General features: G+C 39.6%; 1 protein-coding gene across 1 annotated transcript in view; it reads right to left on the reverse strand.

Moving 5' to 3' along the window:
- Positions 1-3,431: 3,431 nt before the first annotated feature.
- Positions 3,432-26,430, reverse strand: part of tdrd12 (tudor domain containing 12) — a 37,928-nt gene continuing 14,929 nt past the window's right edge. The window contains exons 9-34 of the mRNA XM_056739182.1: positions 21,087-21,193; positions 20,930-21,000; positions 20,755-20,803; positions 20,533-20,594; positions 19,946-20,026; positions 19,264-19,321; positions 16,575-16,682; positions 16,273-16,458; positions 16,020-16,173; positions 15,795-15,922; positions 15,530-15,721; positions 12,643-12,771; positions 12,432-12,549; positions 12,212-12,351; positions 11,920-12,137; positions 11,718-11,799; positions 11,439-11,620; positions 10,834-11,041; positions 10,646-10,738; positions 9,461-9,633; positions 6,817-6,878; positions 6,620-6,725; positions 5,281-5,394; positions 4,894-5,047; positions 4,696-4,756; positions 3,432-4,590 (exon numbers count right to left, since the gene is read on the reverse strand). Of these exons, the coding sequence (XP_056595160.1) occupies positions 4,514-4,590; positions 4,696-4,756; positions 4,894-5,047; positions 5,281-5,394; positions 6,620-6,725; positions 6,817-6,878; positions 9,461-9,633; positions 10,646-10,738; positions 10,834-11,041; positions 11,439-11,620; positions 11,718-11,799; positions 11,920-12,137; positions 12,212-12,351; positions 12,432-12,549; positions 12,643-12,771; positions 15,530-15,721; positions 15,795-15,922; positions 16,020-16,173; positions 16,273-16,458; positions 16,575-16,682; positions 19,264-19,321; positions 19,946-20,026; positions 20,533-20,594; positions 20,755-20,803; positions 20,930-21,000; positions 21,087-21,193 (3,113 nt within the window). The 3' untranslated portion in view covers positions 3,432-4,513. The remainder of the gene's footprint in view (positions 4,591-4,695; positions 4,757-4,893; positions 5,048-5,280; positions 5,395-6,619; positions 6,726-6,816; positions 6,879-9,460; positions 9,634-10,645; positions 10,739-10,833; positions 11,042-11,438; positions 11,621-11,717; positions 11,800-11,919; positions 12,138-12,211; positions 12,352-12,431; positions 12,550-12,642; positions 12,772-15,529; positions 15,722-15,794; positions 15,923-16,019; positions 16,174-16,272; positions 16,459-16,574; positions 16,683-19,263; positions 19,322-19,945; positions 20,027-20,532; positions 20,595-20,754; positions 20,804-20,929; positions 21,001-21,086; positions 21,194-26,430) is intronic.

The raw sequence follows: 26,430 nt of genomic DNA on the forward strand, positions 1-26,430 counted from the left end.
CGAACGAAATTTCTGCGTAAGGATAAAAAAGTCACGTTTTATATTTGATGTATTTTTTTAAACTATAGTTGTCCGATAATTCGTGTCCAGCAGAAAAACATGATATCATTTTGAGCAGGCAGGAGAATGTTGAATTGGGATCCTGGATGCCGTTGAACAGCTGTAGTAGAGTGTCGTTTGTTACATAGTAATATTAGGCTGTTTTGTAACATGCACATATCTCGTGAATTCGAAGACAAAGCATGAAAACGTTCGTTTGTAATAACTCTACACATACATTTGGATTAAGTTTATTATTTAATGAGAAATAATATCGGTTTGTTTTGATGGTCCCTGTCCGGAGGCGCGTCAAAGCAGTATTTATGCTGAAGTTCCGTGAAACCATTGCTGCGTCTGTATTCGCTCCCCTCAGTAGCGAATGCTAAATAGTCCACAATATGGGGAAGAAGTGAATGAAAATGAGTGAAAGATTTCGGACACTGACGTTAATATCCTGCGTCTGACACTACTGTGGCGGACATTCGTCATAACGCACAGCGTGGCTTTATGGGTTGTTTTACCATAATGCCTATTAGTTTTTAATAAAGAGAACAAAACAAATGTTTGCCATGTTTAACTATTACATTTATTACGTTTAGTAAAATTCCTTAATATATTTAAAATAAAAGATTGTTATATGTAACATTCATTTAATCTGTTTGTTCTCAAAAAGTAGAAAATAACTGCCAACAAGAACAAACAAGTGTATAAACGTGCATTTGTGGCATTAACGGTAACTCTCCTCCAGCTAATTCTGTCCGAAATAGCCTCCATAACCTAATATAGTGCACTTATTGAGGGGACATCCATTTTTAGTGGTGTTAGAATACATAGTGGACGTTATTGAGTCAATCCCGTGATGCATGTCGCTACCCGATCCGTCCCGGAAACACGATTTGTTCCGCGCATGCGCGAAAGTGCGTTTACTTCCGGGCGAAACAATTTACGGCAGTTTAAAAAAGAAGTTTGACACAACCCGTTCCATACCGGAAATCTATTTTTAAGAACTCGTTATTGAAAATTGCACTTAACATCAAAAGACCTTAAACAAATTACAATTTATAATGGTTTGGAGAAATGTACTGAACGACGGATAGGCTACAATACCCTTTTAAGAGTGGAAAATAGTATTTTTTTTATTAATTTTTATACTATTTTCATACCAATGAAAATACAATATAAAACAATGATGCATATTAACCGTGACATATTTTGCTAAGAAAGAGAATCACTAATAAAAACTATTGTATATTAGTTTTTCTATATATAAAAAACATTTTTTATAAATAAAAAATGTTTCTCACTCCTGACACATATCTTTTTTTATATTGTATTTTCAGTAGTAGTAAAAAATAAAATAAAAAAGTAACAAAATTAATAAAAAAAGACTATTTTCCGCTCTTAAAAGGGTCTCTCGTTCAGTACATTTCTTCAAACCATTACAAATTGTAATTTTTAATTTTGATGTTAAATGCAATTTTCAATAAAGAGTTTATTAAAAAAATCCGCTATGGAACGAGTTGTTTCAAACTACTTTTTGTTTTTTCAAAACTGCAGCAAATTGTTTCGGCCGGAAGTAGACGCACTTTCGCGCATGCGCGGAACAAATCATGGATGTATAAACAAGCATCAGTATACAACCCACGTACACTCACGGCTAGCTGCTAGCCGTCTATCTGAATGAATCCCGCGTCTCGACAGAAGATGGCGCCCGCAGCATTTCCAGTGCACAGAGTGTCCGAATTTACTCTCTCGTTTTCGCCCGCTTCTTAAAGTGGACTATATTAGTGTACTACTGTAGGGAATAATGAATTATGGTTTAGTGGACGATGTCGGACACAGCCTCGCTCACTATTTCCCATGATGCTCCAGGCGGCGACCGATTATATAGTGTTACGAATGCACTTTAATACACGTGTGTCTGTTCTTATTGACAGTATTTTCATGTTTTTGAGAATAAACAGATTAAATCATTGTTATAGACAGTGGTGTTTTGTTTTAAATATATACTTGTATCCTACGTAATACATGTTAAAGTAAATCAACATGGCAAACAGTTGTTTTGTTGTCTTTATTAAAAACTAATACGAAAACTTGACAAATAGGATGAAAATGAACTTTACCATTTTACATTTACATTTAGGCATTTAGCAGACGCTTTTATCCATATCGACTTACATATTTTTATTAAGCTTGTTGTGCAAGCACTGTTGAGTCTGTGCAGAGGCAGCAGCTTTTGCCAGAGGGGAACTGGAATCCCCTGGTTGGGCCTGGGTTCTCCTGAGGGTTTTTTTCTGATGGGAGTTTTGGGTTCCTCACCACCGTTTGCATATTGTTTTGGACTATCTGCCTGGCCGTGGGGGCTGCTTTAGAATTCATACTTGTATTAAATATGTCTCATGTACAGCTGCTTTGTAACAATGAAAATTGTAAAAAGTGATATATATATATAAAGTTGAGTTGAGAATTGCTTTATCCTATACATTTTACATTTACATTTATGCATTTGGCAGACGCTAGCGACTTACATTGCTCTATCCTATACATTTTACTGTGCGTTATGACGAATGTCCGCAACAGTAGTGTCAGACACAGGTTATTTTATGTCAGTGTCCGAAATCGTTCACTCGTTTTCACTCACTTCTTCCCCATATAGTGGACTCCGATGTCATTGGCTATATAGGGAATAGTGAAGGAATGAGGGGCTTCAGATCATGCGTGAAACGACCCCACACAGAAAAATGCTCTTCGTTTATTTATCTTAACGCTGACAAATGGACAATATGTGTCACATATGTTACCGCCGCTTTCATGGTCTCAGGAGCGAAGATTAAAACAACGCACTGACTAAAGCATATAAACATTTCTGATAAACTAACATTATTATTGAACTCAAACAAATTCGACACCACTTCCGTCTCAAACCTGCCAATTCAGGAAATTACTTGAGGCCATTCAGTACAATTACATCTTGTGAAATATGAATGAAACCCCAGTTTGGGTGGAGGAAAATAAGAGAAATGTAGAGATAGGATGAAGTGAAAACAGAATTAATTCAAATATAAGCTTAGACAAACTTAAAAAAGAAAGTAGCTCTATTCAGCTTCTGTGAAATGGAATGACTACGTCAAAAACTATCAACTTGTTGCTCAATGTAAAGAAAATAACAATGAACAGGTGGATATTAAAATAAATATTAAACCACAAACTAGGTTCATTTACCAATATTACATTCCTGCGTAAAAACCTTCAGAACAGTTAACTTATAAACTTTTCGTTAAGCCCATAAACATGACCATTCATCATTACCACAAATATACCATTTACATTTGGCTAAAAATGTCTTAAATATTGCTCTTTTATATAAATTAATATTAAAAGCAAACAAACACTATGCTTCGTGCCATTTTATTGCTTTGAAAATGGTAAACTGCATTTATTCAAGTGTGTAACAGTTTTTGGAATAAATGAAATAAATTAAGTTTAGTCACTCTTATTCAATACAAACTTAAGCAGACTTAAACAATTTCTTTTCACACCATGACCACACAGCAAGTAGTGCGATGTGACAAAACAAGATCTTATAATGAAGCTGTCACACAACATTTTAAAACAGAAAAATATCAAGAATTTAAAGTAACTTAGTAACACTAAACCTGTAGCACCCACAAGACTGGTAACCATGAACTAAAACGAAAATTATCAATACAAAATAATAATAATTATTTTAAAGAAATAAAGATGAATTATTACTGGTCACTTGTCAGTCAAGTGGCAGTGTACAGCCAATGCACATTCAATTCAACAATTTTTAAACACTAACTAGCTATGAACAATACTTTAACAGCACAAATTAATGTAGGTTAATGTTCATTTCCCCATATATGATTAACATTGAATTAATTTTGAACATTTATAAGTCACTATTAACCAAGATTAAAGGGTCAGTTCACCCAATAATGAAAATTCTGTCATAAATTATTTGCATGTAGTTGTTCCAAACCTGTATACATTTCTTTGTTCGGTTGAACACAATTAAAGATACTTGGAAGAATGTTAGCAACGGACAATTCTGAGGCATCTTTGACTAGAGGGTGAGTATTTCATGGCAGAAATGTCATTTTTGGGTGAAGTATCGCTTCAAAGCTGTAAAAATGTCCATTATTAGTTCATGATACCTAATGCATTAACCAATTTTAACCCGAACCAGCTAACACTTCACAATAAAGTCACATGTAATAACATAAGTTAATGCATTAGTAACATGAACAGTGAGCAACATATCTCCACAACATTGATTCATTTTAGTTAATGGTGAAATTAATATGAACTAGGATTAAGAAATGAAGTTTATTGTTATTTCATTATGAATAGTTATCTGATGTTAACAAATCAAACCTTCTTGTGTAGTGTTACACAGAACGCCTTTTCCAGAACTAATACAAATGCATTTTGTATATGGCCTTCGTTCTTTTCAATCACTGTCACTGGAGCACTCACTGGAGCTAACGTAATCTCCCTCCTCACCCGCCTCCGCCAAGAACAAATGCCCTGGTGGGAAAGACACATGACCGTTTCAAACTGTTTAAGTACAAGTCGTACAGGAAAAACATGAACTATTCCTCTAAATACAGCATTTACACATTTGGCTCTCACCATTTACTGTAGGAACTACAGCGTCATCGATGTGGTCAAACTCGTAGCTGACAAAGGCACTCTGGAGGGCGAAAAACATTGAATAAATATCTACAGAGAGACATGACTATGTCATTAATATTTACATATATATATATTTCAGCAGATTTTTGCACTGAAGGCACGAGTGGTTTTGTCTCAAACAGAGAGAAACGATGCCTTGAGTTTGAGAAGAGTTCTCCAGTCTGTGTTCTCCTTCTTCCTTAGCTTCATCACAGGCTCGTTACACCTCACTTCCCATGTGCACTCCTCCGCCATGATGTCACTGAACAGCTCAAGCTTCGCAAAGTAATGACGTTCATTCACGTACCCACTGAAACATCCAAATTGTTCAATGCATTAAATACAATCACACGTTCTTGCTATTATGAAAAAGGGCAGGGATTAAAAATCAATACTTACATGTTAGACACTACAGTATGTTAATACAGCTTAACGACAGACTATGTTCGCAATATACCACAGTCTTAGTCACAAACTGTAATGTTAACGCAACAGCATTTTAACATTTACAGTATATGTTTTATAAGTGTATTTGAAGCAGACCTGTAGATGACCGTGTCGGAGGAAAATTCACACTTCTGCATCACTGGACTGATGAGTTTCACATTGACAGTGATGAACTGGCCTTTCTGAAACCATTTGATCTGTGGGTGAAAACTAAACATATGCAGATCATTAACATATGAAAATAAGTACATTAAGGGGTCATATGGTGTAAATACAAGTTTTTCTGTGTGTTTGGTGTGTTATAAGCTGCCCATGAAAGTATTAGACACATGAAATTGCACAAATGAAAGTGTGGGAACAAAAGATGCATTCTATCTAAAAGTGAATGCTTAACTAGATCTGCCTGAAACAACCTCGTGTACCACACCCACACAAATCTACATCAGTTGGTGGTCTGATTTGACTAAGACCGCCCAAATATATACACAAGTAATGTGGTGTACCTGTCAGTACAATTGAAGAGGAACCTGATGTTCCAAATATGGTCAGAGGCGTTACATTTCCCTCACACGCTTGCAGTATTCCACCAATCACTACACACTGGTGAACTGGCCAATCAGAGCACACCTCGCTTTTCAGAATGATGAGCTTTGTTTAAAAACTGTGCGTTGAGAGAGCTCCACGAGGGTAAGGCCGACTCGGGTATAATGCAGGATCTCCGTGCTGCCGCTGAAAGCGCTCTACGGGCAACTAAGGCAGCGGCACAGGGCCCTGGGTCGGACGATGTCCACGGTAGTGGTCCAGGAGAGACACCCCAGGAAGTCCGCTTTCTTGGTGCACCCATCTCGCAGGGTGGGTTGTTGATAAACACCGTCGATTACTGCGCTCAGCAGTTTTTGATGGTGAAGCAGACAGTGGCAATTAGCCACATTTTTCACGCTGCGACTCGGCCGTCTAAAGGCCTCCGAGATCCGTGATGTCTGCTTCCCTGCAACCCAGGACCCCTTCGACATTGATTCCGGTTCCTGTGCCCCCACAGGCGGCACCCCGGAAGCAGAGATCGAGGGGGAAACCTCCACCCCGTCAGCAACCTTCTCACGAGATGGGACACTGACGGGAAGACCCCAGGGAGAACAACATCGGGCCCGAACCTTCACAGCCACGGCTCTGATCGGTCGGTACGGGACGACTCCTTCCTCGTCACCAAAGCCGGGCCCTTTTAAGGCCCTGGCGCCCACTCACTCACAGAGTTTTTCCTTTCCTCCCGGATGTATTTGCAGCCGATTGCACACTCCACTGGACTGTGCTCGGCAAACTGACCTCACACCCTGGCGAGGTGTGAGGTCGTACACATACGACAGCTGTCACCACTCTCAAACCGATATGACCCCTTTAAAATGACCAAACAATAATGTCCATATACTGTATAACTCACCTGCTTGGCTTGAATGAGACAATGGCAGGTTTATTCAAGTGTTTTGGTGTGTCAGCAGTCTGTAGGTTCTTGATATTCAGGACTTCAGCGTTATTTAGATGATTATCTACGTGAACAAAAACAAGCATTACTTCAAGCGTTCTGAACAATGAACTAATTCGCATCAAACATTGTGAACTGAATCTGAGTGAACGTGCCCGTTTCAGGACTGGTTGGTCTGGATTGGTTTGAAGATGAGTATCCGTTCAGGTCAGAGGGGCTGAAAAACAAAAAAATTACCCATAAGCCAGAGTATAAATCAATGACTCCTAGGCAAAATGACAAAAATCACCTTAAAAAAATACCTTAAGGAGTATTCATTAGCCATAAATAAAGGTTTACCGGAGAAAAGTACATAGTTAAAACTGAATGTGTTTTCCATTCTAAAGTGTTGCCAAAGGCAAAAAAATACGAAACACAATGAGCACAGCTTAAGTGGGAGGATGCCTGGTCTGTAGGAGCTAACAAGGTATGGGATCTAATATTGAACCATTTTTCAACAAATTTTGGCTAGTGTTTGGAATGCTGTTTCAGATGCTGTACGTGATCGCTGCATGTGCTGTATGTGTACACTGGTTAGTCCAATTATACTGTCCATCATAGAAGTCACAACATTTTTGACTCGCATCGAGGAATTTATTCAGTAAATGTGTTTTCATCATAATATTAATACATTTCTTTGGTAACACTTTACAATAAAGTGCTATTTGTTAACAATTAGTTAATGCATTGACTGACATTAATTAACAATGAAAAATACTTCCAAAGCATTTATTCATCTTACTTCAAGTTATTTTCAGGATTTACGAATACCTTATACAAATCTAACGTTGTCACTGTGAACATTAGTTAATGCACAATGATCTAACATGAATAATGTATTGACATAAACTAACGGTCACACTTTATTTTAAGGTCCAATTCTCTGTATAATAAAACCATTAACTATGCCTTTTGCCTCAGTAAACTAATAACTTGCTGCTTATTAATAGTTATTAAGGTAGTTGTCAGGTTTAGGTTGGATTAGGGGAGTAGAATATGATCATGTTAAATATGTGCTATGTACTAATAAACAGCCAATATGCTAAAAATAGGCATCCAATAAGCAACTAGTAAATAGTGAGAATTGGTCTCTAAACTAAAGTGTTACCACTAATTGTCACAAGGATTAATAAATGCTGGAAAACGAAATTGTTCATCGTAAGCTAATGCAATTAATAATATTAACTAATAGCACTTTATTGTAAAGTGTTAGCATTTCTTTTATTGGATAAAACAATTTATGTGACTTAATCGAGTGCAAAAGTTTTTATGTGAATTTTTAGAACATATGGAGGGGTGGAATGAGCCATTGGTTGCAAATTGCAGCCTCACCGCTAGATGTCGCTTAACCTCGTAAAAAAATACTAAAACCTCATAGTTCTTAAAAGCGAAGTGTGCTCTGATTGGCCAGATGACCAGTGCACTGTGATTGGCTGAATACTTTGATCATGTGATACAAGCACGATCCCTAACATAACTTGCAACTTTCAGGACGGGACCGATCATCAGTTTGTCTCTGAAAAATTGTCAGATCAAATAACGAAATGAGAGAAAGCTGTGCATGTTAACGCATAGACCGCGTTGGTTAATCTCAACATTCACTCAGAGCGGTTCCACAAATAGCTACAGTATATAACACTTAACAGTAGGGATGCTCATTTCAGTTAATTTTCCTAGAAAACAACCGACCATCTTTATCCGAACATTAACTGTTAACTGAAAAGATTTAGAAAATGAAATCGGCATTAAATAACAATCAACAATCAGATGAACGTGTATGATTTTAATAGTTATTTAAAAACATATTATTGCATAGTTATTTACAAAAAATAATTCATATCATTTAATTCCCAAAAAATCAACATACCGTATAAATCGTTTAACTGATAGTATTAACCGGTTAATCAGTCAATATTAAAATCACTAATACGCACTTTGTAACACTGCACTACCCACTACATTTTTTAGGTCAGCGCTATAATATAATGTATATAATAATAATATTTGCATTTAAACATTGTCAATTTTCGGTCACGCTGCCCTCCACTAGTTTTGACATTTTAATTATAATAATTTTGTTTAATAAGTTCATTTAACATAATCATTTTATGTTCATGTGCATGGTGCAGAAGCATTCATTGACCACGTTTACATGGACAACAATAATCCCATTAAAACAATACTCAGATTAAGAATGGAGCATGAAACAGAGCTTTTTGTTCAGCTTAATCCGTCTAAACTCATAATTGTAGAAAACACAAATGGAATAACGACGGGTGGAGAACTACTATTTTAGTGCCATTATTGAAGTACGGTATAGACATGTACACACCATAATCACACTATTACCGGTGTGTAGGAACTTTCACGGCACTTTGCGACAGGTAACACACACGCAAGGCAGTGGACCACCATTTGGTTTTATGGCAAACAACATGGCATCAAGCAAGAAAGGATATTTTTGGTCCGAACAGGAAAGATTCTAGAAAGTAAATGTAAATTAAACACCAAAGACTGTATGTGGTACCATGGCGAAGACAAACTGTTTGTTGATACATGAAATTATTATCGAACGGCGTCACCTTGGGACGTGATGACGCATGCCATTAATCCAACTATGTAGTGTGACATGTAAAACGGGAACATGAAAGGTATATTCTTAAAGTCAACATCTTAATCCTAATATTAGTAAACTCAGAATAAGGCAAATCATTTGATTCCTGACGTCCATGTAAAGGTGTTCAGTGAAGATGATTTAACCTGTCAGTCTGGTGTTGATCCAGTGTGATGGGGCTCTCTTCTACATGGAAAACCCTCTTCAGCAGCTCCAAGTGTTGTGGGTTATTGACGCCGAATCCAGACGCCAAGATCTCAGCATGGACATTATACTCATTAATGTAGGTCTTCAGGCCCGGCACACGCGTCATGTGAACCTCAGGGATGAAAAGAGAGACATTCACTACAAACAATGCAAAGAGACATTTCAACAGATGTCCTTCTAAAGGGCTGGTTATACTCGACGCAGTCGCTAGTTCGCCTGGGTATGCGCGCCAAATATGACGTCATCGCGGAGTTAGCGGAAGTTCGCTTTGTGTCCGCGCGAACTCATTTCGCGTGGCGGCGTGCACGACATTTTTTGTGACTCAAGCGAACAGTTCGCGCGGCGCCGCAGTCAACATGAAAGCTTTGAAGAGATTTTGGCTGAACATGTACGTCTGTACTGACATCCTTTATGATCAGTGTGTCTTTTATATTGTATTCAGAATGAAACAATATTTATAAACATTGCTCTTTTGAACTGTTCTTATATCTTCTCATTTTATATAACAAAGACATCCAATGGGTTAATCTATGGCAATGTACATTGAGCAGTCCCTAACCAACAATATGTAGAAATTATGCACAGAAATGAAAGAGTGAACAAAAATGTTGATATAAAAATTTATTAAATCAACAAACAATAGTTCGAAATGCATTTCCCCGTCCAGGACATACATCTGCTTAACAAGAGCGATGTATTCTACATCTCCACATTTTGTGGCATGCAGTGGGTGAACATGCCATCTCCTTTTTAGCCCTTTTTTTATAGTAGCAACAACACAAGATCTCCTACGTTTCCTTGTCGAGCAGCTGCTCGCAAAACGCCATTCTGAATGATCTGACGTAATTCCGGTAAAATTCCTACTTTTCTTCTACTTCCTGCGGATTTACAGAACGATTTCGTTCGTGCGCCCCCTGTCATTTCAAAGAATATCTCAACGGCGAACGCGTCAAGTATAAACGTCTCGTCCGTTTGGGGAGTGGCGCACGCGGTCAGCGGAGGCTCGCGAAGCGGAGCCAGGCTCGAGTATAAACAGGCCTTAATGTGACATCAATATGAGAGGTTTTGGTCATAAGGTTTGTTAGTTTTAGTGCTTTTAGTAAACTATAATATCAAGAGCTCACCATTGGATCAACCCACACGGTATTGCCCACACACATCACCACCTTGGCCTGATGCATCTTCCCTCTGATTTTCTGACCGATTGCTCTGGTCACCTAAAAAAAACATTTTATTAAACATCTGTTGATGTAGATACAGCAGTAAACTTTTGTTTCAGCAGGATTGAACATATAAAGTGGATTCTCGAGACCTTTGGGTTCCAGTCAACCTCTCCATCAATGGGCTGAGCCCTGCAGAGAATGATCTCCACCACCTGCTCTAGCAAATCCTGGAACTGAGGCGGAAGCTGAAGAAGCTGATGTGACTTCACTTCCTGTGTGCGCCCCTCGTCGATGAAAAAGGCGATGACGCTGCCGAACAACCGTTCTCCTTTATCTAGGATCTCAGTCACACGTACCCTGAGGTGATCATACAAGCACACATTATATACATTTATATATATACCCGTTGTACACATTAAAGGGCAGCTGTACCACAGGAAGTCAACCTGTAAAACTGATAGTTCACCCAAAAATGAAAATATCATTTACTTCCCCCTTTATCTGACTTTCTTGCACAGAACACAAAAGAAGATATTTTGAAGAAAGTACAGCACTGGCCCTCATTCACTTCTATTGTGAATGCAAGTCAATGGGGCCCAGTTAACATTATTCTTCAAAGTATCTTCTTTTGTGCTCTGGCGAAGAAAGAAAGTCATACAGGTTTGACATTACAAGAGCTCAAGTAAATGATGACAGAATTTTTTGGGGGATGAACGATCCAGACACCGATCCACACGAGGGAGGATATCATTACCTGTGATAAAGATCCTCTTCTTGAACAGCGTAAAGTTCCCCCGCCACGACCTCCACAGCGCAGAGTCTCGCGTTGCTGTAGTGTGTCTTCATCAGATTCGCAAGAGTCTCAAAAACGTTCTCCTTTTGCCTCACAATACGGCCATAATAAACGCTCGCCGTCTTGACGTACAGCGGTAAAACCTTTAGAAAGAATCAAAATAACCATAAACACATACTTAAGTAATAAAGCAAAGCAACTGTTGTGAAAGTGAAATAAAAAAATGTTTTGTTCACTTACCATAACAGATCCAGAATCAGGGTGCAGTGGGCGGTCCAGGGCGGTGCTGATCGTGTGTCTATCTGGACAAGCTGTGTTGTCTCTGCAAAAAGAAATTTGTTAGTTTTCTTATTTAATGGAAACAAGTTAGTCAGGTTACATCGAGTGACATTTCTCCATTTCAACGCATTAAATCCTAACCACACTGTAACGTCTCAAAGACCTGCAGAAGCCGAAGCTCTTGAGAGAGCAGCACAGGGGTCTCTTAGCTTTCTGTCCCTCCTTGGCGTGCTGGACACCCAAAGCAAACTGCAGGAGTGCAGGGGGCAGAAGAGCTCCGGCTCTCCTCAGGTACCTTAACACGCCGCACACGTGACGGGCGTTCTGCTCTGACAGAAGCAGGACAGACTTCACCGCTGGAGAAGAGCACTCGCCTCGCTCCTGTACGGGACGACGCAAAGTCAAGCCGGGCCACTTCAAAATACTTAATGGTGCATAAAGGAACTAGCTGTTACCGCCTCGGAGAGGTATCTGAAGTTCTCCGACATGCAGAAGAGGCGGCTGCCGAAGAGCTTGGGGGAGCTGGGAAACCCATAATGCACCACACATGTGGCGTCCTTGATACCAAGAGCTTTGAGACAGTCGTTGGTGGTCACTGGAAGCAGAAGATTTGAACAAACAGCAATACTCAAACAGCAATAAACAAACTCCAGTTGGATAAAAATGTTTATTTACCCAGAACCACTTGTGTTCCAGGGCCGATGTCTTTCCTCCATTGGTCAGTCACAAAGCCGAACTTGTCGGTCAAGTCTTCGTGAGCTTTCAGTGTGAACATGGCAGTGTTGGCCACTGCCTGGACGACGAATGATGAAATATTTTTTAAAAAAAACTATTTACTGAACGACTATCGTGGCCTTGTTCGTTCTTTAATCTGATTGGCTGATACCTTGTACACATGCTCCGTGTCCTCTATCGTGTTTGTGATGATGAGGGTCTTCTGAGGTTTGGGTGGGTGCGGGTCCAGAGAGCCGAGCAACACTGAGATCTTCTCACAATCCAGACACAAGTGAACCGTCTGTTCAACACATGCACATCAGAGTGATTATAGCTTTGATTTAGTTTTATTCATAATTAAAATCATCTTTTCTATTTAGATTTTTCGTTTTTATGTTCATTTTAGTTAAAGTGTTAGTAATTTAGGTATATGCTTTTGTCATTTTATAATTTATCTGTTTATTTTTTATGTTGCTATATAACATTAATTCATTTGTATTTCAGTTTTTGTTTATCATGATCAAAACGTTTTTTTAAATGCTTTAAAGGGAACCCAGTGTATAGAGATGTATGGCTCAATACTTTGTAATAGTCTTACACTACTAGCACTTAAGAAGAGAAATAAAGAGGCTATTTTGTGTATTTTCATACAGTTTAATATTGTTGGTCAGAAACAATACAAACATACATTTTAATAAGAAAAATCATTTCGAATTGAACATATACACAATGTTTTTAGCCATTATAAAATTTTATCATTTTATCCAGATTTGACTTTTTGATGTTGATTTGTCAACAGCAGTAGCGTAACATTATTGTCTTCTCTCTCTCTGTCATTAGCTGACAGGGGCTAATATTCACATGTGATCTAATAAAGAATAAATAACCAAACCACAAGCATCATATTATTGTGTTTATCACTATATTCTTATAAAGTATACGATAATGGTGTATGATGATGTCTCAAATAGTCCTAAATGTCTTAAAGACAGTAGTTTAGAGCTATGATTTAATGTATGTTTACCTTGAACAGACGCTAACTAGGGATGTGACGATTCCTCCATGAGCAGGTTGTAAATCAATTATAATATGTGCAGATTAAAGTCGATTGAGACATTATAAAAATCGCACAGAAAAAGTATTGCTTTGTTTAAATTAAAGGGACTTTTTTATTATTCACTTTTAATTTGATTTAGAATTTGTTTTGGAACTTAAATTCATGTCCCTAGAGCTAGATTCCGTGTCCAGGGATCGGGTTGTCGAGGTCCCCGCCTTCGACTGCCGCCCGACCCACTTTGCACCGGCCCCTTACGGTCCCTCCTGCAGGTGGTGGGTCCACGGGAGGGTGGCTCACGTCGCTCCTTCGGGCTGAGCCCGGCCGGACCCCATGGGGGGAGGCCCGACCACCAGGCGCTCGCATACGAGCCCCAACCCCAGGCCTGGCTCCGGGGTGGGGCCCCGGCTGCGCCATGCCGTGCGACGTCACGGTCCTTGAATTTTTTGTCGTCATAAGGTGCTTTTGAACCGCTCTTAGTCTGACCCGTCGCCTAGGACCTGTTTGCCTTGGGAGACCCTACCAGGGGCATATAGCCCCAGACAACATAGCTCCTAGGGTCTTTCGGGTACTCAAACCTCTCCACCACGGTAAGGTGGCAGTTCAAGGAAGGGACCTCCACCTGCCTCAAGTGGAGGAGTTCAAGTATCTGGGGGTCTTGTTCACGAGTGAGGGAAGGATGGAACGGGAGATTGACAGACGGATCGGTGCAGCTTCTGCAGTAATGCGGTCGCTGTACCGGTCTGTCGTGGTGAAGAAGGAGCTGAGCCGCAAGGCGAAGCTCTCGATTTACCGGTCAATCTACGTTCCTACTCTCACCTATGGTCATGAGCTGTGGGTCATGACCGAAAGGACAAGATCCCGAATACAGGCGGCCGAAATGAGCTTTCTCCGCAGGGTGGCTGGGCGATCTCTTAGAGATAGGGTGAGAAGCTCGGTCACTTGGGAGGAGCTCAGAGTAGATCCGCTGCTCCTCCACATCGAGAGGGGCCAGCTGAGGTGGCTCGGGCATCTTTTCCGGATGCCCCCTGGACGCCTTCCCGGGAAGGTGTTCCGGGCATGTCCCACCGGGAGGAGACCCCAGGGAAGACCTAGGACACGCTGGAGGGACTATGTCTCCCGGCTGGCCTGGGAACGCCTCGGTGTCCCCCCCAGAAGAGCTGGAGGAAGTGTCTAGGGAGAGGGAAGTCTGGGCATCCCTGCTTAGACTGCTGCCCCCGCGACCCGACCCCGGATAAGCAGAAGAAAACGAACGAACGAACGAACTTCAATTCAGTTTGGTTATTTGGCATAAAATATATATTTCTTTTACAAATAATTGTGCAGCATTAGAGAAATAAAATTTGTTCATTTAAATTTTCCTCAACTAATTCTGTAAAAAATCTTGATTAAACCACATCGTGAGATCAGAATGGTGAATCGCATCGTGAGCTGAGGGAATCGTTACATCCCTAACGCTTACTGAACACCAATTTGTTGAATTTGGCACTCGTTTGTACGGTGTCTCTGAACTGTCAAAACGCCTCTCAAAATGCCTGCCAGTGTTTAAAAAAACGCAGAAAATCGAACCCAGCCCGAATTTTTTTATCACACACGAAAATATCGTAGGCAGTAAATGTGATTGAAACAACGGAAGGTTGTATTTATTTTTTAACGTGCGAAAATTTCGGACTCAATGTGCAACTGCCTTTTTATTTCACATTTATAAAGTCAATGCCATTGTTAATATATTAAGCCATACGTCACTCTATACCCAAGGTTCCTTTTAAACTTATTTCAGTTTATTTTTTAAAGGAAACATTTCAATATTCCCTTAGTTAAGTTTTTCCCAATCATTTTTAGGTCAATATTTGATTTGATTTCAAGGAACAGAAATGTTGAAAAACTTTTAATTTACGTAAACTAAAAAACCTTCATGCACACACATCAGTCTCTGGTCAAAACAAATGTTGCATGTTTAAAATTCCGATATCATCTTCATTCAATGACACCAAAATATCCTCACCTGATGTACTTTGCCGTAGAGCGCGGCCTCCTCCTTCACACTTATGACAACAGAGGGGTAGATCATGTAGTCCCTGACCAGACCCTCCATCCCGTGACACCAGCGGCTGCCCGCGGCGATGATCTGTCTAGGGCACGAGACCCGTTCCTCTGCAGACACAACCTTCTGGAAGTGCTTCAAGACCACTGCCAACTTCACACACACATACTGAGACATAAACAACATGTTCACACAACCTTCTACCTTCCTGACTGGTTCCTCTCACCTGTTCTGGAGCCTGTGAATAAAGAACATGCGCCTCGTCCAGCACGAGGTGACAGAGTCTCAGGAACAGGAAGCGCTGGGCGTCCAGCAGTCTGATCATGGTGAACGGTGTCGTCACTAGCAACTGACCTTCATAACACCACAAATGCAAAGATGCAACCTCACAACATTAAACACCCATTTGCTATTCTTCTCCAATGAAGAAACTCTCAAAACCGAGTCTCACAGTTCCTCTGGATCTTGATCTTTTTGGTCTCGTCCTGGTCCACGCCCAGAAGCACACTGGTGGGATGGAGGTTGCGAGTTGCTTTACTTTCCTCTAGAAGATCCAGGACCGTCTGAACCTTCTCCCAGCCTGGACACAGGATCACAGCTACCGGCTGCAGACGGACGTCACAGAAACTGACGTTACAGCATGACCTCATGTGAACCTCAAGGAAATGGGGTCCAGTGTGGTTTTGTGTTAGCTGATATCTCACCCCAGTGCGAGCGGCAATGTTGGACACGGCGGATACCGTTTGTAGGTGCATGAGCAGAGGAGGGATGTATGAAAGCGGACTGTCACCGCTTTGGGACACCAGAACCGTGTCATAACCCCGCGCCACAGAGGGCCAACAGTAACTCTCGCCTACGTTCGGCCCGCTGTACTTCTTCCAAAGCAAGAACTAAAATATCAACAGGAAACAAACAACAAATAGGTTCAAATATCTAACATGTTATTAAACTGTCTCAATAGGTTGATGGATTACATTTTAACACATAAATAGGGTCGTGGTCTGACCTTTCTGAAGGGTTCGCTGATGGGGGCTCGTGTCAGACTGCTGCAGGGATTCACAGGAAGACCAGAGTGCACTAAAACCCCGGCGTGACCCGGATCAGACCGCACAACCTGTTAATCCGTTCCCAAACAACAAATAAACTATAAAAACATATCTAACGCTACATGACAAACAGTGTTGGGTGTAACTAGTTACTGTGATTTAATTACTTAATGTAAGGGATTACTTAAAGTTACTTCTTTTGTAATAAACTAAATAATGTGTGTAAATTTATGTGTGTGCAATAGTGGAATTGACATAAAAATTCAGAGTAACTTTAAAATCTGTGTTTAATGTATAATTCTCACATTTGTAATACTTTAGTCAGTTAAAGAGTACCTAGCTTATGGATTTTTAGGTCCTACTTTGGTTTATGGAGTGTCCAACAACAAGTTTATGTACATACAATGTGTTTAAACCCTATAATGTCGTAATAATAGGCAGTTATTAAGGGGTAGGCTCTGCCTTCCCATAAACCTTGTGTCATGTGGTTTGTCAGATGTTATAGTCTGTTGTTATTGGTTAAACGCTTTCATCAATTGTCGCAAATGGAACCCCACTACCATCATTACAGGATTACGGTTTACATGTGGTTGGATGTCATGTATATTATATGTGTAGCTAGAGATGGCGGCGATTTTACAGAACCATTATAAGCCCGAGTCTGACGAGGAAGAAGACGCTAATCCACAACAAACTCCACTACAACTGGAGCAGGATGTTTGTCAGTGTCAAGTGACAACTCTTATCATAAAAACTCCCAGTGTGACAACATGCATGTTGTGCTTTTGCTCATCAATGAAATATATATATTTTTTTCTTAAAATACTGTTAATACGTTAGTAAAACTATTATTTTGTCTAAACTGTGTGTTGTCATGGTACATAGAGTATTTCAGAAAGTCGACGTTATGAAAAATGATATATATGAAACCCAAATATATCTATATAGGTGCACATGCAGCAAATGTGTCAAAATGCAAAGTTAATAGCCAGATAAACAAACTGTAACACCCCCAAAATAACGGTACAATGTTAGCGTTATATGCATTAGCTAAACACAGACATAAGGTTAAAAAATATTTCTTGAAGTTAAGACAAAAATCAAGTCACACTTACAGGTTGTGATTCGGTGGAGCTAACAGGTCCAAATAGAGTTGGTATTCCCCCTCTCTCAAGGATCGTCATTTGACATACCCTGCAGTGAACGCGCCAAGATTATTAAAGCAATGTTCGGTGAAATGACGCGCACAGCTAAACCCTGAGGCTATACTCCTTTGGTATCGTTGGAAAATGAATTGTAACCATTTTTCCCTCAGACGTTCTTCTTTTGGTAGTTGAAATAAGACGGAATTAGTTTCACACCGGAGAACACAGACTCTAGACATGATGAACATGCATCACGAACGAGCGACAGTGTTTGGGGGAGGAGACATACGTTTTCACGTCAGTCTCAGAAAAACGTAGGCAGGGATTATGTGTAGTGACGTAGATACGCATGTGAACTATTCCACGTCTCGTTTGTGTGATTCAGAGTCGACTCCCATTTTTACAAGCAAAAACCTTTGTTATTTCTTCACCTTCGGACTTACAACTTGGCAGACAGCTTACTTTCAAACAAGGCAACATAACAGACTGCATGAAATGTCATTTTAATAATACTACTTTATGTAGTTTAATATTATTTATTTGAATGAATTAAAAGAGCCGTTTCATGTCTATCCTTGAAACAGTTAAAGGCTGTGTAGGCAATCCTGTCCAGAAATGTTTTTTGTCATGCTGGTTGGAAGTCTCTTAACATGATCTATAAGTAAAGTGAAACATTGGTATTTTTATAATTAAATATCTTCTGTGAAAGGTGTAGTGTCAAAAAAGGGCAATGATACGTTGTGTGTACATTTTCAGTCTATTTTGCATCCCACTGCGCACCCTGTTCACGCAGACATCATACGTCATCAAAACATGTCACTTATTTATCCCGTCATGTCAAAATACAAGCCTGCTGCAGACGCCTCGAAAGTGTTTTTAATAAAAGAGACGCTCGCATTTGCTAGATACTCGCTTAGTCTCATGTATAATCAGAGTTAAGTGTTAACGCAGTGTCTTCTGAACGCAAGCGTCTCTTTCATCATAAACCCTTTCAATGCGTCTGCTGCAGACATGTATTTTGACATGAGTTTCAGGTTCACCTGAAGCGCTGAGCAAGTATTTTGAATCCCTGCTTCCCCTGAGGAGAAGGCACCGATCGCCACTGTTTCTCACCAGTGGATGTGACACGACTTCACTGGAACCCATCCAACTACTTCTTGTCTGTGCGCACGCTCATGTGTTTGGGAGGAGGCGTGGCTTTGGATGATGATTGGAGAGAGGGAGGGATCGTATGATTGCACTGCTAGCAGGCACACGATAGCATTTTCAAAATGATCTACTCAGACTCATCAAGGTTAAAGTAGTACATAGAAAGTTATTAGTAATGAGTAATTAAATACTTTTTGGACAGAGTAATTTGTACAGTAATCTAATAACACTACTGAATATGTCATTAGTAACTAGTGATGAATTACTTTTTCACAATAACTTGCCCAACACTGCATGTCAAATGTAAACAATGAAAATAATGCTATGCAGAAACATAGCAAAATTAGATTCTTACCCTGTTATCAAGATGTTCATGTAGATTTAGTGGTTCAGGGTTCAGGAACTGAAGAAGTCTGTTCACAATAAAAAACACAAAACAAACGTGTAAAGAACAAATAATCCAGCAGATTTTAACTATTGAAATAACTGGCTGTGGTTCACTATCTATCTATCTATCTAGAAATGGAACAACTTCATGCAATACTGTATAAAAAGATGGCAGAAAATAACTAAAATCCCTTTTACTTCCTTTCAAATCCTTAACAACTCAAACTTAAATTGTGGCAAATCTATATACATTTCTTTATTTGGTGGAACACGGAGAAAGATATTTGGAAGAATGCTTGTAACCAAACACTTCTTGGCCACCATTGACCCCATAGTAGAAAACATTACTTACAATTCTGTTGAACACAAAATGAGATATTTTGAAGAACGTAGGAAATTGAGCAGTTCTAGGACACCCTTGACAACCATTTTAATTTTTCCTACTATGGGAGTAAAAGATGCCCCAGAAATGTTCATTGTGACCATTTTTCCAAATATCTTTCTTCGTGTTCAACAGAACAAAGAAATGTATACAGATTTAGAACAAATCAAATTTTCATTTTTGGCTGCACTATCCCTCTAATCCAGTGGATCACACAGCCCCTGTATTGTGAAGCAGACTTTGTGATGATGTCATAGGTCACACCCACCTCGAGCAGGCGAGCTGATCATCCAGACTGGGCTCTTGGGAGAGAACTGCTTCATCCTGCTGCTCAGAGGACCCACTTGCACTACAACAAACACACACACTTTTTGTGCTTCTGAAAGGTTTGGGACATAAATGCCAATCATGATAATCTTGTGTTCAACTGACGTCATACATCTTGGATTGCATGAAGTTGGGTAAATAATGAGATTTTCATATTCTTTTGGTTTCTATCACAGTGTTATATACTTTGTTTACTTGTGCACTTACATCATCACAAATGTTTCCAACAATGATCAAGTATATATTTATATATATATATAGAGAGAGAAATAATATGCTCGCAGAAATCAAAGGTGTGCAGAGCAGAGAGACCAGCGTATGACAAAGTTGTGTGATTTAAAACTGTGCTTTTTGTCAACTGTGATCTTATGACCAGCAAAATACTGAGCTCTATGAAAAAAATGTGTTCTGTCTGACACGCCACACTGTTGTTGTTATTTTATTACGTCATAAATGAACAGGACTTGTGATTTCCATCAGTAGGAATGATTCTGATTGTCATTGGGACTTTAAAGTGTGTGTCCTCACCTGTCATCTGGATCCGGTGCTGAAGAAGAACTGTTCTCACTGTCTGTTACATCAGGACTGCTCTGAAAACACAAGCAGAACACAAAACACACAGTTATTTACTCAATTCACACATTTACTGACCACCACCACTAGTGATGAATCAAGAGAAATAGGATTCCTGACGGAAAACACATCTGACCACAGATAACATTCATATTTATGGCTGATGCACACGCTTACTTTAGGAACCTGTTTTGAAGCTGAAATGCTCTCTAGAAACTTCTTGAATCTGTAAAAAGAAAGAAAGAAACAACATACGTTTGCATTTCAACAATATCACAATTACAAACGTTCAGTATCCAAGAGCGGCAGAGTCACAATGACCAGACTGGGATGAGAAATACGGAGCTCTTACTGTGATCTTGCTGTAGGCTCATCTGTGTAGATGTCTGTGGCCTCGGCTCGGATACGCCAGCCTCTACCGATCTGAATCAAAGCATAGAGATAAACGCACGTGAACCAGCATATGTACACGTGCACACTTGCATTCTGCAGCATTAGTAAGTACTCACAGTTTGTGATCCGACGTTGTGGGTGAGCTCAGGGAATTCATCTGTGTTATATATCACAGATGGCTGCTGTATTTCCTCCATCACCGGTGGCTCATGTTGACCCCTTTCTGAAGGATGAAGTTTAAGATTAATATTCGATTGGATACATGTGTGATACCAATTAAAGACACTAATTAGTTTGAAATATCACTATGATCCCATCATGTTTTATCTTTTCTAACGGGTTTGTTTATTCTAATTTGCTAATAGTTTGAGAGAAAGACCTTGTATTTAATGTTTTTATTTTATTTTTCTCTGTGACATTTTGTCTACTATATTGACATTAAAATGTAAGAACAATGTTGCGTATTGACTAGAGAATAAAAAATAACATGTTTTTGTATTGTGTATTTTATATTTGTTATGGAGAAATTTGGATGTGTAATCGTAAATGTGAGATCTGGAAACGTGATTTAAATGTAGCTGGATCCATCAGGTCAAAAATCTTTCTTAGCAGATAGCGGGTGAACACCGAGTAAACTTTCAGGGGAAGCGGGCGGCTGCGGAATAAACACTGTCCCACGCAGACCTCTAGATTGAGACCCTTAATGCAATGCTAAATGCTACCTTATCATACCCTCATGCACCGTAGAGCAAACCAAATGATCGTATTCTGCTCTTTGTTGTAAGATTTCCTAAACTCTTTGGTATTTTAGCAGTATTTTGTTTAGCTGCCATATGCCACAGATATGATCCTTTACTCTTGTGTGTTGTGTGTGTCACGTTCACAATGATGTTAAGGCAGTAGATGCGGAGCAACCATGATGATAAGTTTATAATCTCCACTCAGCTTGAAGTGCTAGTAAACTACTGAGCCAAAGTGAAATGAGCTGTACTGAGCCGAGTTTTACTACACCTGACGGTAGCCTGCAGTGGAAAAGCGCTTTAAGAAAGGCGAATCACTGCTGTGCTTTCTTGACCGATATAGTAGTGTTGGTTTTCCAAGTTAGGTCCTCATCCAGGAACAGGCCCAGAAGTTTAAAGGCTAATAATCCCCATTGACGCACATGGGCTGAGGTCCACTACTATTTATAAGTTATTATCACTGCACCATGCAGACAATTTGACCACCTCATGCCTGTATTCTGACTCATCCCCCCTGTGATGATAATCCCGACCCTGTCATCTGCAAACTTGATGTGGAATTGCTTCGATGGGTGGGGGTGCAGTCGTATGTGTAGAGCGTATAAAGTAAGGGATAGGGTTGGGCCGATAGACAATGACAACGTCCATTGCCGATGTTTGGCAGCAATCATGATGTTGGGCTGGCATAGTGACGCAATTTTCGTCATCAGGAGGGTCAGCGTACATGTACACAGCCGAGTCCACAGTATGACATTCTGCGCATGTGTCAAGCTCGTCCATTCAAGTTTATCCACAGTCGAGTATGATTTGGAAGCTGCGTGTGCGAGACGGAATTTGAAAGTGAACGCAAACAGTGAATCGTAGAAACGTGCTCACGTTCAGTGTGTGCATCGTGGATAGATGGGGATATTTTACAATATGTTTAATTCTATTTGTTGAGCGGTCAAGATGCTACACTACTCAGCGCCAGCGCGTCACGTGTGCTTATCTCACATATGCGATAGAGAGAGAAGTCTCTGGAAAAAGAGGAAGCACAAGACACAATCTGTCTCTTCACGTGCTTTAAAGAGCGTCTTACTTTCCTTCAAAATCGCCGGTAAAACACAGCGAACTTGAAGCGTGACTGCAGGTGAGTCACCACGAAACTCATTACAAAGTCAGACACAAACGTGTTCATATGCCAATGTTCATTTATCCGCAATTTATATATTCAACATAAAGGAAGCCAAAAGACAGCAGCGCTGTTCCGTTCAGAGAAGTGTTGAAGTGAGTCGTACTGTATATTAAAAGATTGAATGACATGTCATTTTTTTAAAAAGTATGCGATTTGCATAATTGAAGAAATGTAATACAGTTTAAGTTATTTGCCTTTTTGAAAGATTAGATATTTCTCATTCACTACCGTCTCAAGCAAAGACCGTGCAAAGACATTAGCCAATGACGTTTGAGTGTGTGCTCTATCAGAGCGTTTCATTGGTTGAATGTACTGAATGAATACGCCCTTCACGAACGAGTCAATTGAGTCAAATTGAGACTGAATGAACGAGTACATGTCGTTCATGGTCTAATATTCTCTGTGACAATGCAAATCCAGTAGTAACTGAACTTTTCTGAAAAATAAAGGTAATGACCTGGTTTAATTTAATTCTAAAGTAAAGTAAATTATAGCAAAACAGTTACATTTTTGTATAGAACATTTAATTACACCAATTAAATTAGTTAATCCAGATAGATTTTAGTAGACCAATGTAATGTAGATTTCGTTGACTAAAAGTAGACTAAAATATGACTATTAACTAGACTATGATAAAATGGGATGACTTCAACTAAATTGCATTTTAGTCAAAAGTCTAAAAGTAAATCAAAATTTGCTGTCAAAATTGACACTGATGCAAAAAAGTTACTAAGTTGTTAATATTTTGAAAATAAATGTTATTTGTATTTCAGTTTCATTTTTTTATTTTCTTGAAAATATTGAGATGTGTATCGTATCTTGAACCCAGCATCAAGATATGTATCGAATCGAGAGCAGAGTGTATCATTACACCCCTACTAGTAAGGGACTCACGTAACTGCGCATGCACACTTTTGTGACCCCGATTTAACTTTCGGTACAATTCGCAAACAATAGAGCGCCTATAGACTATTTCTGATAATCAAAAGAAACCAGATTCCGACCTAAGTTGGCAGTTCCTGGTCAGTCTATTTGCATGTCCGCTGTGTTGGATTGTAGTTGTTTCAGTCCTATTTGTAGTCCTGTGTCCCCGTTTCATTGGCTGTACCTATAAATACTGTATATATTCACCTCTGTGTTTTTTTAACCCTTTCCCTACCAGCACTTTAAAAAGTTACTAACCAGTAACAACTTTTTTTTATAATTTTTTCAAAACTTTGTTGTCCCCAGAACTTTTTCTCATAAGAACTACAACCTGCGTGAAGTTGGCCCCCCTCCTAACACACAACATTTGCAAAAGAGCCTCAATCGTTTGTGCTGGTTTGTGCCGTAAAAAAATTTGTTTGTGCAGCTCAGTTTTCCAGATAATAGGAGAATAATTTTAGGTCATTCGGAGGTCACACATCCCCCCGACATGCACCAAAACAACCGAAAATAGTCCCGCTTGTTTGTGCCGATTAAAAGTATCCTTTCTGCGACTTTTCTAACTATACAGCTGAGGTAACGTTATCAAGGTAACACCAAAACTACCCGCCAAATCACATTTGTTACCTTTCCATTCTGCGTTTTCAAGTTTAGAAGGACACAGCGGATTACAGAATGTGTGGAAACGCAAACACCAAGGTAAGTGTTTTTACTTAGTACTTTATATTGTTATGTGAAAAAACGTGGTAAAATGAATATATGTGAAAGTACACGCAAAAAAAACCCCACATGTCAATCATTGGAGAGGCGCGAGGTGAGGCACATGTTTAGTAAACGTGAGCAAATGAATGTGTGTGTAGTGTTCGTCTTTGAATGATAGTGAGTACCTGTTTCTTCAAAGATATTTATTAATTTAATCAGCTATAGACACTATTTTATAAATCATGTTTCCATGGTTATAGAGCTTTTTAAGACCTTAACTCGCTGGGTTAAGAGAGTGCACTCGGCGCATTTACCTCAGATTATATTATTGAAATTGCAGTGAAGTTTTGCTGTAGTATGTCCATCCGTATACCCTCAATTTTTTTTCTGACAATATGTTGCTGTAAGGCTGATGATAAGTCATTAGATATAAATATACTTCTGTATATGAATATATTCAAATTGCATAGTATTGTATGTAGTAGTTTGTTAGTGCATAACGGTCAATACATGTCATTCTAATTGTTTCTTTATTATTTTTTATTATTGTAGATCCACCCTCACCGGTTAATCTACCTTCTAACAATAAACCCTTGAACTGATTCTGAATGATGCGATCCAGTGATCTTACAGACACACCAGAAGATTGTGTTGTAGAATATTCGTACACTTTCTACAAATTTAACACATAGTCTGGTTGCATATACTGTACAAATATATGGTGGTCATTACATACACTGCAGAATCTGGAAAATGTTGAACATTTAAGAAAGGCAAGAATTTTCACTTTCAACATCTTCCTAATTCTGCAAGTGTGTGTGTGTTTATATATATATCCAACATCTATTTACAGAAATAACAGATCTTTAAACACAGTAGGCCACATAATGTCCAAGAGCATCCTGGGTTAAGCCTCCTTTGAAAGCAATTACTGCCCTTAAGGTAAATCTCTTTCCTTGGAGCATCAGACTGGAAGGAAATTCACACAAAGGAAATTCTATTGAGTTGCTGTTTCCCAGGTCAGTGTCAATCCACAGAAGTTCTCTTAGACTGTAACTCTGCGAAACTCTCCCAGCACAGACCATTGTTTCTGAGGTAGAGTCTGTCTTGAATTCAGAGGGAAACTGTGTTGGATTTTGGCTGAGCCTGAGGCAGGGGGATTCTGGATGATTAAGACCTTCCTCCACTGCGGTGATGAGCCATACCAGAAGCCTGCAGTACAGCAACAGAAGAAGAAACAAATGTTACCTGTTGAGAACGCAGTACTGAGAGGAGCAATGTTTTGTCAAGGTAACACATGCACGTTTTGTCATTTACTTTTCAATGATTGTAGAGATGTGGCACTGTGCATTGATCTGAAGAGCAGGTTTCCATGCTGGAAAAGGCCGTGTTTGATGTTTTTGAACTCTGCCTGCACATTAGCTGAACTTGCAGTGACGTTGGTGCTACGGAGGTGAGGAACCATTACCCCCCAGAGTGGTAAATTACTTGCAAACCAGATTATATTAGGAATAATCTCAGGGAGGAAAAGCATATCACGATCACCATTAGCCACAGCAAGTGACCTGCTCTCCTCACATATGTCTGTCGCCCACTGCCTTAGGTCTGTCTGTGTTTGGTCACATGGATCCAGTTCATCCAGGTCCTCACCCTCTACATCTGGATGATCACACACTCTTCTGCAATTCGGGCTTTCAGTTATTTCTTGCACCTTTCAGATATGAGGGGGCCTCCAGAGCTGTCATTGCCCTCTGCTTCACTGAGAGCAACAACAGTTATACTGCTTAGTATCTCCCTTGCATCGTCCATGGATTGTGACTTCAGAAGCTGTGCCATTTACCTCACATAGAAATCTTTGATGCGATGTGTTTTTTTCCGCAAACAGTCCCACTGGCAGATCATCTTGATGCAGTGTGCCAC

This window comes from Triplophysa dalaica, chromosome 24, assembly GCF_015846415.1.
Source record: "Triplophysa dalaica isolate WHDGS20190420 chromosome 24, ASM1584641v1, whole genome shotgun sequence".
Taxonomy (NCBI): domain Eukaryota; kingdom Metazoa; phylum Chordata; class Actinopteri; order Cypriniformes; family Nemacheilidae; genus Triplophysa; species Triplophysa dalaica.